This window comes from Gadus morhua, chromosome 21 (assembly GCF_902167405.1).
Source record: "Gadus morhua chromosome 21, gadMor3.0, whole genome shotgun sequence".
In the NCBI taxonomy this organism is placed as follows: Eukaryota; Metazoa; Chordata; class Actinopteri; order Gadiformes; family Gadidae; genus Gadus; species Gadus morhua.
Genome location: NC_044068.1, coordinates 7,015,108 through 7,029,937, shown reverse-complemented (window position 1 = coordinate 7,029,937; position 14,830 = coordinate 7,015,108). Strand labels below are relative to the sequence as shown.

The following is a 14,830-nucleotide window of genomic DNA, read 5'->3' as shown; positions in this document are numbered from 1 at the left end:
ATATTTAACGGTCCCAAGTCCACACCATGGATATATTGGGCTAGCCCCACCACTAAGTAAAATAATCTCCGTCCACTTCAACAGAGAAACACTCTGAGCATGCGCATTTCAATGTTTCAAGTCCAATACACATTGCATTGGGCTGGTGGGGCTAGAGCCCCTCTTGCCCCTCCAGACGAACTAAACTCGACTAAAAATTAAATAAAAGCGCCCAATTTATTATTTTATAGTTCTTTCTGGGGAGATTATTAAAAATATATATATATATGTAAAAAAATATATATATTCTATTTTTTATATATTTCAGTTTTTTCAATTTCATTTTCTTTTCTTTTTTTCTTGTGAGAGTAGCGACTTGCCCCTAATGACCAGTCGCCACTGGTCATTCTGACCTGGGACATTTATAATTGTCGGTCCCATTTTCGGTTGTTACCGGTCATTGACCGGTAACAACCGAAAATGGAAACTCTGCTATAAACCGGCCTAACTTTCACCGTCAACACCGAACCCCTTCTTCTTCGCACGGCTATCAACATCCGAAACATACGCTAATTAGATTTTCTCCAACAGCAGTTTCAAGTACGGGTAGCATAGAACTAACGTTAGCCAAGTGGGGGCTCCATGATTGCTAAATCTAATGAGAGAGGTAAAATTGCCATTAAAGAAGGAAAGCATAGTATGCCTTGCGACTGTGCTTCGCAGTATGCCTTGCGAAACCCAGTATGCCTTACGAAACACCTTGTGATTGGTCGATGAAACGCTACCAGGAACGCCTAAAGGGCGTTCTTGTGTCATGACGGAAACGCCCAAGCCTGCAGCTGGACCCTTCTCTGATGCCCTGCTTAAAGGTCAAGTTTACCTTTGACCTCTTGGAGGACCGCAGCCCTAAATCGTACCCTTCGAACCACCTCATTGGTCACACGCTGGCATAAACATGGCTCAGAGAATCGTGTGAAACTCTAACATATAGAGGACCAATATCAAAACAGTAAATAATATGTGTTTAAGTTGCAGTGTGCTAGGTTGAGCCCCTCCCGGTATGGCGGAAGGTTTTCAATAAAGAAACCCAATAACAGTGTTCTGTCCACTGGCTATGCGACGGTGGGAAGTGAAAAAGTGCACCTCTGCTTGCTGGTTGGGTGAATATTACAATTATTCTAAGTAAGAGAGATGTATGGTTCATCTAATATTTACAGAATATATCCGTCATAGGATGTCATTTTTATGTGATTTATTAAATGCGATCAGCATTTTTTCAAATATTCAAATATTACACATCGCTACTTTGATAGTATTTGTCATAACATCACCATCCATTCATCCTTATTGATGTGCCCAACAACAACAATCATTCAAGAATAACTAAAGGTCTCTGCATCATTTCAACATCCTTCAGTCAAAAACAAACTGGGTTTTAAAATAAACATACTTAATGAATGAATAACACAAGCCAACTAGTAAACTGGCCTACATTTGACTAAAAAAGCAATTAGAAACTAATCATTAATTATACCCTGGCTAATTAATGATCCAGGAAAATATGGAAAAAGGGAATCCAGTACTGCAATGCATAAGGCCAGTGTGGTATGTAATATCCCAATACCTAACCAGAAATCCTACACTGTGTCTTCCTATCTGAATACCTTATGAATAGTATAATCTGGCTGTGGCTGTGAACTTCAAATGACCCTCCCTGCGTTACCTGGACTCCCGCCAAGCAGCCGGCCTCCGTTGACATCTCTATCGCTCCGATCAGAACATAGATGATCCATATCTCGCTGAACTCCGATGACCACCGATCCCCAACAAAGGCATTTTCTGTTTCAATCGGAGACCATGTGGACTTACATGTGTTTGATTTCGCTGATAAACATTTCGTCGGTCTTCAGAGAGGTCAATCATACATTGTGGACAATGTATTCAATTCACCAACTTTATTCTAGAATGTTCTATATATTCCAGCCACAGCTAACAACGTTTTACGTTGTATCTAACGTTGACCTTGACCATATTCCTGTGGCTCCATTCAAAGGTTAAGCCTGGTGAGTCCGGGGTCGTTCCCCTCCACTTCCCTCTCGGGGGTCGCGACCCCGTCATCGCCATAGATACGTTGTGCATTGGGAGCATCCATTATTCATGTGGTTTCCATACCTCTGCTGCCCTCATTTGCTCATAGAACATAGAGAGCTCATGGTCCTTCATGCACATTCAGCTCACCCCCTCAACAGGGACTGTCCTCTCTGTCTCCCCCTCTTTAGGACAACAGAAACACAACACAAAAAAGTCTGCAGTCGTCTTTGGGTTTTGTCTGCTCACACCTCTTCACCTCATGGTGTAGCAGCTGATATGAATTTCAACCTGAAACCCTTCAGGGTATTGTGTTGTAGCTGTAACTCTTGACCGGGAAATTGTTCCTCAGTCGTGTCATCCTCCCAGAAACGTTGCATTAAACACCTGGATGTTCGTATTTAAAGTATGTAAGAGTGTGTGTGTGTGCGTGTGTCTGTGTGCTCTCTGATATAGTATCAGAGCTTAGTGGTTCATATCACTGTTAAGTAGCTTGATAGGTAACTGGAGTGGGGTGAATATACACCTCAATAGCATCAATCTGTCCTCACTAAAAAAAACACACGCACAAGCTCGTACGTACTCAGACTGCAAGCGCACACACACGCACACAAACACACTATCAGGTGTCACTACAACACATGCAATATTCAGGATTCGCTGAACGGCAACCAGAATCCTCTTCCAGTCTGCAAAGCATCCCATTATTAATGACCCAAAAGAGGGGGGGCGAGAGAGAGAGAGAGAGAGAGAGAGAGAGAGAGAGAGAGAGAGAGAGAGAGAGAGAGAGAGAGAGAGAGAGAGAGAGAGAGAGACTCTAATGAGGTTAACAGAGAGGCAGCCAGACACAGACACGGTCAAAATGAATCGCCGATACAAGTTCTGGGGTTCAAGGCTGAACTGAAATATAGATCGAGATTTGAGACTTTCATTCAGAAAATGCATGCAACAAATCACAAGAGCTCTGTTTGTGTGTAAAAAAAAATGTATTTAGACAAACACAAATAACAGTAAATACAAATGCGGTCATCAGGTCGATACAGTTAGAACAACAAGCTGTACAACATTGGGATTGACTCACTCGCGAACACACACACACACACACACACACTCACACAACCTTGCACACACTCTCTCACACATCCATTCATTCACACACATGCTGTCAGGGAGGTGTTCTTTGTTTTCTGAATAGTTAAGTCTTTGGCACTGTTTGATAGCATAATCAATGCGTTGTAATCCTGTGTAAGTGCTGTGGTCAGGCTTTCCAATACTGTAGAAACATAAGACACTTGAGTTAAGCCTATGAAATACTGTCCCGGGTGTCTGGAGGAGTCGCCAGTCAATTAATGTTTTTTAAATAGAAGGACGGACGATAAACATGTAAATCCATTTAGGTCGCCTTGAGATCGCTTACATTTAAGGCACTGTCCCTCTTTCTTCATTTCTTTCTACCTTTTTGCCTAGATATGATGGTTAGACCCTATTAGAATACATTCGAAACATAGGTTTCATTCACCACATCCATTTAGCCAAATCATCTCCCTTTCAAAACTGTATTTTTCTTAGGGAAGATTTAAGAGTTGTAAAGAGAGAGGGAGAGAGCAGAAAACCGCTGATGAGAGCAATAGTCTGAACCTAAACAACCCAAATGACGGCTCTTTAATTTCTCCTTCGCTCTCTCCATTGCTCTGCCCCTTGTAAGTGTTGCATCACGCACCTGTGATTGACAAAGGATGGATTCCCAGAACCAATCAAGCGAAAAAAGCTGATTGGATATTCTCACAGCGCACACAGCTGACCCATAGCTATGCCATTTCTAACAATTTACACTCCAATCATATCTCTTAAGTCTCACATACAGCACCGTTAATGTACATTAGCCCTTTCTTATATTGACATACTCAAATTCTACTGTATTATTCCTGCTGTTTGGGGGTCCCAAACCCCCAAAGACTGCACATGGCACCTGAGATCAACTGTTCCTGTTCCTGTTCCTCCTCCTCCTCCTCCTCCCCGTCACCACCCTCCTCCTCCTCCTCCTCCTCCTCCTCCTCCTCCTCGTCACCACCCTCCTCCTCCTCCTCCTCCCTCCTCTTCCTCCTCTTCATTCAGTAATCCATGCTGTGCAGGTGGCTCTTCCTCTCCGTCTTCCCCTGCAGGGCGGCGGGCAGCAGCGGCAGGTTCAGCTCGGCCACGCGGTGCTGGAGGGACGGACGCAGCTGCACCGTGTTGCGCTTGACCCCCGTGCCCCCAGCCCCCGCTGTCCCTCCTCCCCCCCCTCCTCCTCCTCCTCCTCCTCCTCCTCCTCCCCCCCCTCCTCCTCCTCCTCCTCCTCCTCCTCCTCGACTGGCCGACTCCCCCGCCCTCTTGCCGCGGTCCCCCCTCAGGCCCTTGGCCCCCAGGGCGTGCAGTCTCTGCGAGGGGAAGGCGGGCGGCTTGGACCCGTTCACCATGAACCCCGGGGGTCCCGTCCGGGTCAGCCCCACCCATGTGAGTTTCCTGCCGCCGCCGCCGCCAGCCCCGCCCACTTTAAGGCCCACATGACGCAGGCGGGGCAGGGTTGCCGGCGGCGACACCTTGGCCGTTTCCATGGCGTTCTTCCCCCCCAGGCGGCCCCCCCGCTCCGGGTCGAACGGGGCTTTGACGTCGGCCTCCAGGAGCATCCTGGGAGATATTCCCGCCTTTTCCGACGAGTAGAAAGTCTGCAGCTTCTCCAGCCGCTCGCTGCCGCTCAGGCGGCGGCTGTGGTTGTCCGGGTGACGGTTGTCGTGGTAACCCGCCTCCCCGCGGGGGTCCGTGGCGCCGTCCGAGTGGGTGGTCCGCAGCAGGTGGGGGGGTCGGGCGTGGGATCTGGCGGCGCTGCTGCTGGCGTCTGCCGTCGGCTCGCTGGTGTCGAGGACTTGGCAGGGGGCGGAGTCACAGAGCTTGGTGGCAGAGTTTTTGGGCGGGGAGAGATGGACCAGCTCCCTGTCCCCGAACATGGACACTTGAACACACACACGCACGCACGCATGCCAAACGCACACACACACACACGCACACGCACACACACACACACACACACACACACACACACACACACATATTAACATACACATACACCCTGAAAGTTCTTTACATATAGTCAGAACAGTAAACTTTACAATTAATAAACCATTAATTAACACATTAACAATTAATGCAGTTAAAGATCTAACCAGCAATGAATAAACAGTTAATTAACAGCTAACGAATGGTCTACTCATCATTTACTAATGCGTTCATGTTTACTTATGTTGTTCCTGTTAACTAAAGTGAACGTGTGTGCATGTTAAATTAGTTATTCATCAAAACAGGAATCAATAGGGTTAAGGTCAGGGTTACCCCTAACCCACTAATCCTAACCATCACCCCTTAGCTAATGCATTACAATAATGCTTATTACTACTTTAAATGACTACATTTCTACATCATGTTAGTTCATGGTTAATTAACTTCAGGAGTAAAGTGTAACCATAAAGTAAAAATAAATATGTTCCGTTTTTTGTTACCATTTGTTAAAGATAGAGCAGAAGCCAGGACATAACCCGGGTGTTCACCCGTTCGCTCCTCTACTCTCACTTGATCTCACTACGGGTCGATCCGTACCTTTAGGAAACACCAGCTCCCTGGTATCCACGGTGATGGCGACCTCCTCGTCTGATATCCCGCCTTCTCCGGCCAGGGGAGGAGCCGGGGGCGGGGAGACTAGGAGGGGAGGGAGGGCAGGGAGGGAGCAAGAGGAGGAGGAAGAGGAGGAGGAAGAGGAGGAGGAGGGGGAGGAAGGAGGCAGCTGAGGGAGGGATGATGAGGGGGGCCGGTTCTCCTCATCGTCTCCCCCCTGGTCCCTCCTGAAGGGGTCTCCGGTCCTCCTCCGCTGGTTCTGACTCCTCAGCGGGCGGAAGGCGGGCTGATTGTTGACGTTCTCGCCAGCCGCCTCCTTCTGGAATTAGCAGGGATTTATGATTGGCTGTCAGTGTGGAAACTCGGTGTGTAGATTGTTAAAACCGCTACTTGTCGAGATGCCGCCTCTTCTGACATGTTGGTAACTTTTAGCACTTTTAGAATTATCTAACCTAGTTCAGCGAGAGTGTCTGACAGACTGCTGGCCAGAATCTAGTGCTGAGGAGATTATGTAAAGCTAAATTCCAATGTGTGTACTGGGTGCTTTTTACAGTAACGTAGACTACGTTATCAAAATACATTACATGTCTGCTCTACATAGAAATGAGACTGTTCCGGCAGAGACACAAATCTAGTGACATGGACCCATTTAACATGTTTAAGGTGTCACCGTGGAAGAATTTGTGTTATGATCAACACATGTGTCTGTCCTACCCCTCTGTGAAACGGGTCTAAACCACACACTGAGCTGGTGCTGTGACAGAAGATAAATGCAACCTTAGTGCAATACAAAGAATTGGTTCTCCAAGAGTTTTAATTACCTGTGGTTGAGTCTTGGATCCACTACCCTTCCTGCCCCTCCATGTGTTTGTACTGGGCAGGCTTCCCTCGTTGCCGTTGCGCTTCTGTTGTATTGAGCAAATTAATGTGGTAAAGTCTTTTTCTTAGTTAAGGTGAACCATAGCCCAACACCACATTGTAGATTGGTTTGCATAGGATGACTCCCCCTATAGATTGAACGCACTCTATTGCAGGCATAACCTCTTACCCTGGTGTTCAGGTCATCTGCTAATTAAGTATATCAATCGATCAATCGTGTTGACAACCATTGGCAGATCAAATAATTATTTTATTATTATTATTATTATTTATTATTTTTATTAACAATTTCCATTGGACATTGGACAAACAGCGAATCCCAGCCTGCTGGAAGTGATGGTATAGTTCAGTGTCCATCTTGGAAATGTTAATATAATGGCCTCTATACACAAGGCCCTTTTGGAAGGTGTGTGCGTACCTTGTTCGGTTTTCTCTCGGCCTTCTGGCCCCTGCAGAGCTTGTTGAGCAGCAGGTGGTAGGAGGCCATGATGGAGGATGGCCTGTTGTTGGTGAGCGTGTGCAGGACGTCCCCCACGGAGTAGCCCAGCGTCTCCGTCATGTAGGTCACCACTGACGAGTTCAGCTCCTCTGCACTCAGCCTGAGGAATGAGGTGCATCATATGGAGGTCTCGCTCATGTTAATGCAAGGTTAGCGGTTTGATTCTCTCTGCGACTCAGACTGCATGGTAAGGATGTACGCACTGCGGTATTATGTATGCATATTATATATTGTATGACAATTGTATATATTATTGTAAATATTGTACAAATAATGATAATTATATCAAAGTGGGCAAGATCATTATAAGGGTGTTTGTGTCCCAGTCGAAAGATTTTGGGTTTGAAACTCAAACGTCATCAATCTACCTCGGTATCCTTCAGCGAGATGCATGACCCCTAACTGCTCTTTAATCACATATATCTAAAAATACCGTCATCCTCATCATCATCTTCATCATGACCACTGTCATCATCATCACCCTCATCACCTGTTCTTATGAAAGAGCGACAGCAGGGGCTTCTTGGCGTATCCCTCGTTGAGCCATCTCTCCTCCATGGCGGCTCGGACGCTGGGTCTCTTTGCCGGGTCGGCCTCCAGCAGAGACAGGACGAACCCCACGGCCCCTGTGACCACACAACACCGCACAACACCGCACAACACAACACCACACAACACAACCAGACACAGAGAGACCTTGAGATGGAGATGCAGGGTATAACGATTTTAATTTTCTTCTCTTCCATTCCAAGTGTTTAATTTGCACTCTGAGACGACGCGTTGGTGGATCTGAGTGTTTCTTTTATTTCAATTCAAGCCATTTCTTTGCCAATTTGTATACTTTCCACCTGGCAGTTTTAACTCTAAATAAAAGTATTTAGAGCTCCCATAAAAGTAGTAGTAGTAGTAGTGGTAACAGTAACACCGTGATGCGCAGGGCCTGACATCGATAGCTAGGGCTGACGGCCGGCCAGAGGAACCAGACTGCGTTGCGCTGCCAGGGTCTGAGAGGTTGGCACCGGGACGCACGGGCACCGGAGCGTACAGACCAATCGGATCTTATCGCCCGGTACAGAGCGAGAGAGCGAGGGAGAAAGAGACTGGCGATCATTACGGTAACAGGAGCTGTGTTTGTTTGCGGTGACAGGGGGCCGAGATGAGTTAACTAAAAAGACTCTTTGTGTGTGAGAAAGATGGACGGAAATTAAACGGCGGGCGAAAGTGAGACACCGGTACAGAGACTGCAGGTTATTTAGATACCGTTGCATGTCATTGAGAAACGTTTGGTTTCTGCGCAGTCAGAACCTTCTTTTGTGTCTTTACAGCCCACAGAAACACACACACACACATGTGTGTGTGTGTCTGTGGGTTGTGTACGTTGGTATCTTTGTGGGGACTTATGTAAAGTGGGGTCACCTTTGCTGACATCGTTGGGTATGGCACTGATCTCTCCGTTGACCATCTTCTGGTGCAGCTGTTTGATGTTGAACGGCTCCACCATGAAGGGCAGAGTCCCCGTGAGCATGGCAAACATGCTTACACCCCTGTTTACACACGCACACACAAGCACACACACGCAGGTATGAAGGCAAATGTATGAGGACACAAACAGATAGACGAATACAAATGGTTTTGCTTCGCATTGCAGCCTGAGTTGTACTTCAAACAATCTAGTTTCCTGTCTAGCTCAACTGCTACAGCATAGCATTCAAACAGCCATAGTTAAGGGTTTTGGTGTCCCAAAGGGGGCACCCATGCACTCAGGGTAGTGTAAAAGTATTTGGATAAAAGTGTCCACCATATGGCACAAAGGCATTCTTTCATGGATGGAAGCTAGGTGATAGAAGCAGGAGCCTTTTAGAGTCTGAATCACATTCTCGTCTGAACCAGTCCAAACCGATCTCATAGACGTGTTGTGTTCAGAGGAGGGGCTTACACGGACCAGACGTCCACTTTGGGGCCGTACTTCCTGTGAGCCAGCAGTTCCGGGGCAGCGTAGGCGGGACTTCCACACTGGGTGTTAAGAAGATCCAGAGACAGAGACTCCGCTTTCAGAGTGTTGCTCAGACCAAAGTCTGGGTACAAATATGTACAGAGGAAAAAGGTTACCTTGCTAATGTCCAACAACACACACTCGTAAAATGGTGCACTCAATTATTCGAGTGCACAGGTATGTAAACCTGTGACCTGTGTTCTGAGAGAGAGAGATATCCGAAGGCCTTAACGTACCCACAATCTTGATATTGTTATGCTCGTCCAGGAGGAAGTTCTCAATCTTCAGATCTCTGCAGAGAGGTGACAATGTTGGAAAGACACATTTGTTCAGACAAAGAAAAAAGCATGGTTCAATTGTACACTGGGTATGAGTTAAGAATTTCTTTCTGTCGTCAAGCTGTAATCAATATACTCGACAGTTCTTCAATGACTTTCAGAAATCTAAGAAACTTCGGTTCACTTTTTGGAAGCTTTGTCCATTGATTTAATCTCAGCTGGTAAAAGCCATATCCTGTCCTGAGCAGCCCATCTTCCAGTTATCAGACTGAGATCCAATTTCCTGAGTTCTGTGGTACCGTTTGTCCCTCCTCGTCCTCAACCGAACTGAGTCCCCTTTAGTTCACCTGGGAAAGTAATCTCCGGTGCCTTTGAACATAGCCCTCCAACCTCCCCACCGTCTCACCGCCTACCCCAAAACGGCGTCTCTAAAACTATCGCCCAGTGACATGAAAAGTTGTGGTTCAACAGGAAAGGGAGGGAGCAGCCTTTAAACTACAGCCTGGAGATCCACTCTGCTCCATGTTTGACCGCCTTAATCGCACATGCCGCCACACTAAACTATCTTCACGAAACTACGACTTACATTTCAAAGAAGGGGAGAAGAAAGAAGGGAAGGGAGAGGGGGGTGAGAGTAGACGAAAACACAGAAGAAACTCCATGAAAAGGGAGGCAGTGGTGAACCTGTTGGACGTGGGTGGCAGGTTCATGTGAGTGCACGTTTTTTCCACACGTCCTGAACCGTTACATCTGTGTGTGGTAATGACGAGAAGTGTTTTTGTGCGTGTGTATGTGTGTGCTTTTGACCTCGCGAATGATACCGTGTCTCAAATGGGGCGCGAGACGGAGAGAGAGAATGAAAGAGAGAACGAGAGAGAGAGAGAACGGGAGAGAGAGAATAAGAGAGAGAGAGAGAGAGAGAGAGAGAACGAGTGAGGGACCACAAGAGAGAGAGAAAGAGATCGAGAGAGAGAGGGAGAGAGAACGAGCGAGAGAGAGGGAGAGAGAGAACAAGAGAACGAAAGAACGAGAGACAGACCACAAGAGAGAGCGAGAGAGAGAGAGGTGCCATTGACGGGCTGGGAATGACATCGTTGAGGGACTTCATTAGAGAGGAAGTGGACGATGTCGTGATGATGTGTGAATCATGGCGCCGCGCGGTATGATGAGGTCACTGCCTGGTAATCACATTGCCACCCTCAGAGGAGCCAGAAGTCTGAAAACCATAAACCCACCCCCGTTCTCTTTTTCTCTCTCCCTCACTCCTCAACTCTCTCGCCCCTCTCTCTTCCTCACTGTACATTTGTGTGGGTGCGTGTGTGTGTGTTTGTATGCGTCTATATATTTATATGTAGGGCCCCTCACACCTACACCTACTAAAATTCCTTAACAGTCTCGACAACCACAAAAGCCCCCTTCCAGACATTGCCTTTTGGGGGTGGGTAGCCTACGTTAAAACCCCAATGCCCTGTGTGTGCGTGTGTGTCCGTGTGTGTCCTTGTCTGTGCGTGCGTGTGTTCGAGTGTGCGTGCGAGAACGTGTGCACGTGTGTGCGTGTCAATGCGTGTGCGCGCCGTGTGCATGTGCGTGTGTCTGAACCGTAGTCCAAAACCCGAAACTCTTTCTCTCTCCTCTCCGAAGACAAGCGTTTTTTATTATTATTATTCATTTCAACACATGAACGCGCAAAACGCCAACTACCGTGGGACAATACGAGCGAGCGCTCGTGCACACGTGCATTACCTGTGCACGATGCCGTGCTGGTGCAGGTGTTCCACGCCGGAGAGGATCTGCCGGGTGTAGCGCCGCACCTCCCGCTCCTCCAGTCTCTTCCGCTCGCAGATTCTGTCCATCAGGTCGCCCCCGACGCACAGCTCCATGGCCATGTAGTAGCTGTTCTCCGTTTCAAGGGTCTGTGCCCCCACACGTCACACACAGACACAGACACACACACACACACACACACACACACACACACACACACACACACACACACACACACACACACACACACACACACACACACACACACACACACACACACACGCGGGTTACTGGTCAGTCGGCTGGTTGGATAGTTAGCGGGTTGGACAGTTGGTTGGATAGTTAGTGAGTTGGTTGGATAGTTAGTGAGTTGGTCAGTTGGTTGGATAGTTAGTGAGTTGGTCAGTTGGTTGGATAGTTAGTGAGTTGGTCCGTTGGTTGGTTAGTTTGCGGATTGGTTGGTTGCTTAGCTCGTTTTACAGGTTTTAGGTAGTTTGTTTGTTGGTTTGTCACACTCAACCATAATCGTTAAAAGTTAGCAATTCTAGTAAACACTCACAAAATAAAAGTACATTTCCTACATCAATATTTGCAGCCTATACCTGCCTGTGTGCCTGTGTGCCTGTGTGCGTGTGTGTGTGTGTGTGTGTGTGTGTGTGTGTGTGTGTGTGTGTGTGTGTGTGTGTGTGTGTGTGTGTGTGTGTGTGTGTCGTGTGGTATCCTGTGTCCCTCCCCTATCCCCCCCAACAACTCTCTCACCTCCAGCAGAACCACGATGTGTGGATGCCGGACCATCTGGTGGATGCGTGGCTCCCTCTTCATGTTCTTGAGCACATAGGAGTCCAGGCGCGCCTTCTTCTTGTCAATCACCTTGATGGCCACCTGAGGGACACACACACACACACACACACACACACACACACACACACACACGCACACACACACACACACACACACACACACACACACACACACACACACACACACACACACACACACACACACACACACACACACACACACACACACACACACACACGTTGCTATAGAGAGCTTGCTGTATTATGCAACAACTTTAACTTAAAACCCAGCCCTGTTCTTTACGTGGATAGTGGCCTCAGTCAGGTAACCTAAGCTAAACTATACCATTACCTTCTAGGCTGCGGTCACAGGGAGGTATATAATACCCCTGTAGGCTGGCTGGGGGAGAGGCTGGGGCTGAGGCTGAGGGGTTCTTGGCCATGGTTCAAGGCTTTAGGGTTAGGGGTCTCCGTGTTACACACATGGAAACAAGTTACAGTTAACCTTAAAGGAATGGATATGGAAAACTGAGGAAGGCTCTTCGCACCCGCCATTGAAACACTTTTTCTATGTTAAATTTAAGCACTTTTTTTGTGCCCATATATATTAGATATAGATCGATATTCTGTAGATATTCTAAGAAGAATGTTTTGTTTTTTTCGCTATCTATCTATAAAACTTTTAATATATTTCGTATGAACAATTAACACCTAAATAAATACAATTCGTATTCGCATTAAAACGTTTAATTCCCTTCAGACGTTTTCAATGTTATTTCTTGACATTCTGTTTTATTTTATTTTTTACGCATTCAATTAAGCTTTTAATTTGAAGGCAGGTTGTTTGCTCACACCTGCTTCGACTGAGCCCAGCTAGGGTTGGAAGGTTTACACAACGCAAATACCCTCACAGGTGAGTTTGGTGGTCACTATGGCAACCAGGTTAAACTGCAAGGGTCACCAGTCTTAAAGGGATCAGCCACTCAGTGACCCACGAAACTGAGGTATTTATGTTGAACTTACACAAAAACACATACATCTACACCCACACACACGTGTACACACACACACTCACTCACACCTACAGACACAAATACACACACACACACACACACACACACACACACACACACACACACACACACACACACACACACACACACACACACACACACACACACACACACACACACACAGACTAAGCATTCAACAGGCCTAGAGGAAATTTGAATATCATAGAGTTGGAATAATTTAGTTCTTATTTTGCAGTTTAAAGAATCTTCCCCAAAATGACAGCCAGCCTATGTTTCTTAGGTAAATGCAATGATATGTGATCATTTTTTAATATTCAGCCCACACTAACTACTGTAAACCATTTTAAACCACATAAACAGACATCACGTAATTGTTATTGTGTGTAATATTGTGAAACGTCTTTCAGCTGTTGGAAGCCGTGTGCAGAGCAGGTGTGTTTTCACCTGTGTGTGTCTGTATGACCATAATAACTATCAATAACAATAATAACACAGCCTGCCAGTGATCTCATATGATAATGCCATGCTGCCAGGCAGAAACAGCACTAGAACCATGACGTTATCAACCATGTTATCATAGAGTCTGTTTGTGTAGGTTGGTTATCTTCTGTATTTCACGGGTGAGTGCCGCTAAACCTTTCCATTAGTTTTGTGTTGTAAATATATTCTTAAGTTCTACCCCAATTTTTATATATTAATGCTCCTTCCTAACCTTAAAAAAAACACTACCATGACGTGACAAGTATGTCATTATGTACCTTGTCTGTTAAGGTATTTCTTTAGGTTGGTGCTGCTTAACATTTTCCAACTGTTTTGCATTGTATCAAAGTCTTATACATATATCAACCCACTACTGCTTGACCTGAAAAAAAAAAAAATATTATCATGGAATTAGAACCATGCAATCAGAACCTTTGAGTGTGCATTCCCTAGCCTGGTGTGCCACCTTTCCACAAACAGCGGAAGCATATTTAGCGTACATCAAACACATGTGCGTGTCAAAACTTCTCTTGTTCACTGTGCCTGTGTCTGTGTGTCGCAGCAAAAGAACCACCGTTGTCGGACCTTCTCTCCGGTGCCGATGTGCAGCCCCTCCATCACCTTGGCGAAGGAGCCCTTGTTGATCATCTTGCCCACCAGGTAGGACCCCACCCTCTTGGAGTGGGGGAAGCTCCTCAGCAGTTCCCGCGACACCTTGAGCGACGGGAGCGGCGGTCTCTCCGCTCGGCCCGGCCCCGACGCCTCCCACTGGGGCGCCGTGACGCGATGACCGTCCCCTCCACCGCCTCCTCCTCCTCCTTCTCCCCCAGCCTCCGTCTCCGAGGCGGCCGTTTTGACTGCGGCAGCCGGCATTACATCGCTCGTTCGCCCATGTACGCGTCTGCGGGGTCACCGGCGTGCGTACGCCAGCGAACGGCGGCGCTCAGTACACATGACAAAGTTTGAAACAAAAACAGTTGTGACCTCACAACATACGCGGAAGCAGTGGTTCCACTCCGGCGGTCCAGCAATGGGTGGGTATTGTATAAAAATTAATGATTACAAAAGTGGTAACAAAAAAAACGAACTAAGATAAATACCAAACAGGACACACACGTTGGTGGTGTGACGGGAGTCGATCAGCAGATACACCTCCCGTGGCGGTGGTGTCTCTTATCCTTTGGGGCAGTGAATGTCATTTGAGTGTAGCATGGTGTTCTCCCCAAATTGTGGAAGACGGGAGTGACGGCTGAGCTTCTCCTCTCTCCCTCTCCTCTCTCTGTTACTGGTCTTCAGGCACAGGTGCAGCGCGACGCACCTCTCTCTCTCTCTCTCTCTCTCTCTCTCTCTCTCTCTCTCTCTCTCTCTCTCTCTCTCTCTCTCTCTCATGG

The 14,830-nt window shown here is 47.1% G+C and overlaps 1 protein-coding gene across 1 annotated transcript; it reads right to left on the bottom strand.

Annotated features, from left to right (window-relative positions):
• Positions 1-3,038: 3,038 nt before the first annotated feature.
• LOC115534773 (hormonally up-regulated neu tumor-associated kinase) lies at positions 3,039-14,782 on the bottom strand. The gene is made up of 12 exons (XM_030345995.1): positions 14,025-14,782; positions 11,885-12,007; positions 11,105-11,274; positions 9,320-9,375; positions 9,027-9,165; positions 8,507-8,634; positions 7,581-7,716; positions 7,010-7,190; positions 6,534-6,617; positions 5,698-6,031; positions 4,418-5,056; positions 3,039-4,354 (listed from the first exon to the last, which is right to left on the bottom strand). The coding sequence occupies exons 1-12, from the start codon at positions 14,310-14,312 to the stop codon at positions 4,179-4,181; spliced, it is 2,454 nt and encodes an 817-aa protein (XP_030201855.1). The 5' UTR covers positions 14,313-14,782; the 3' UTR covers positions 3,039-4,178.
• Between the last annotated feature and the right edge of the window lie 48 nt (positions 14,783-14,830).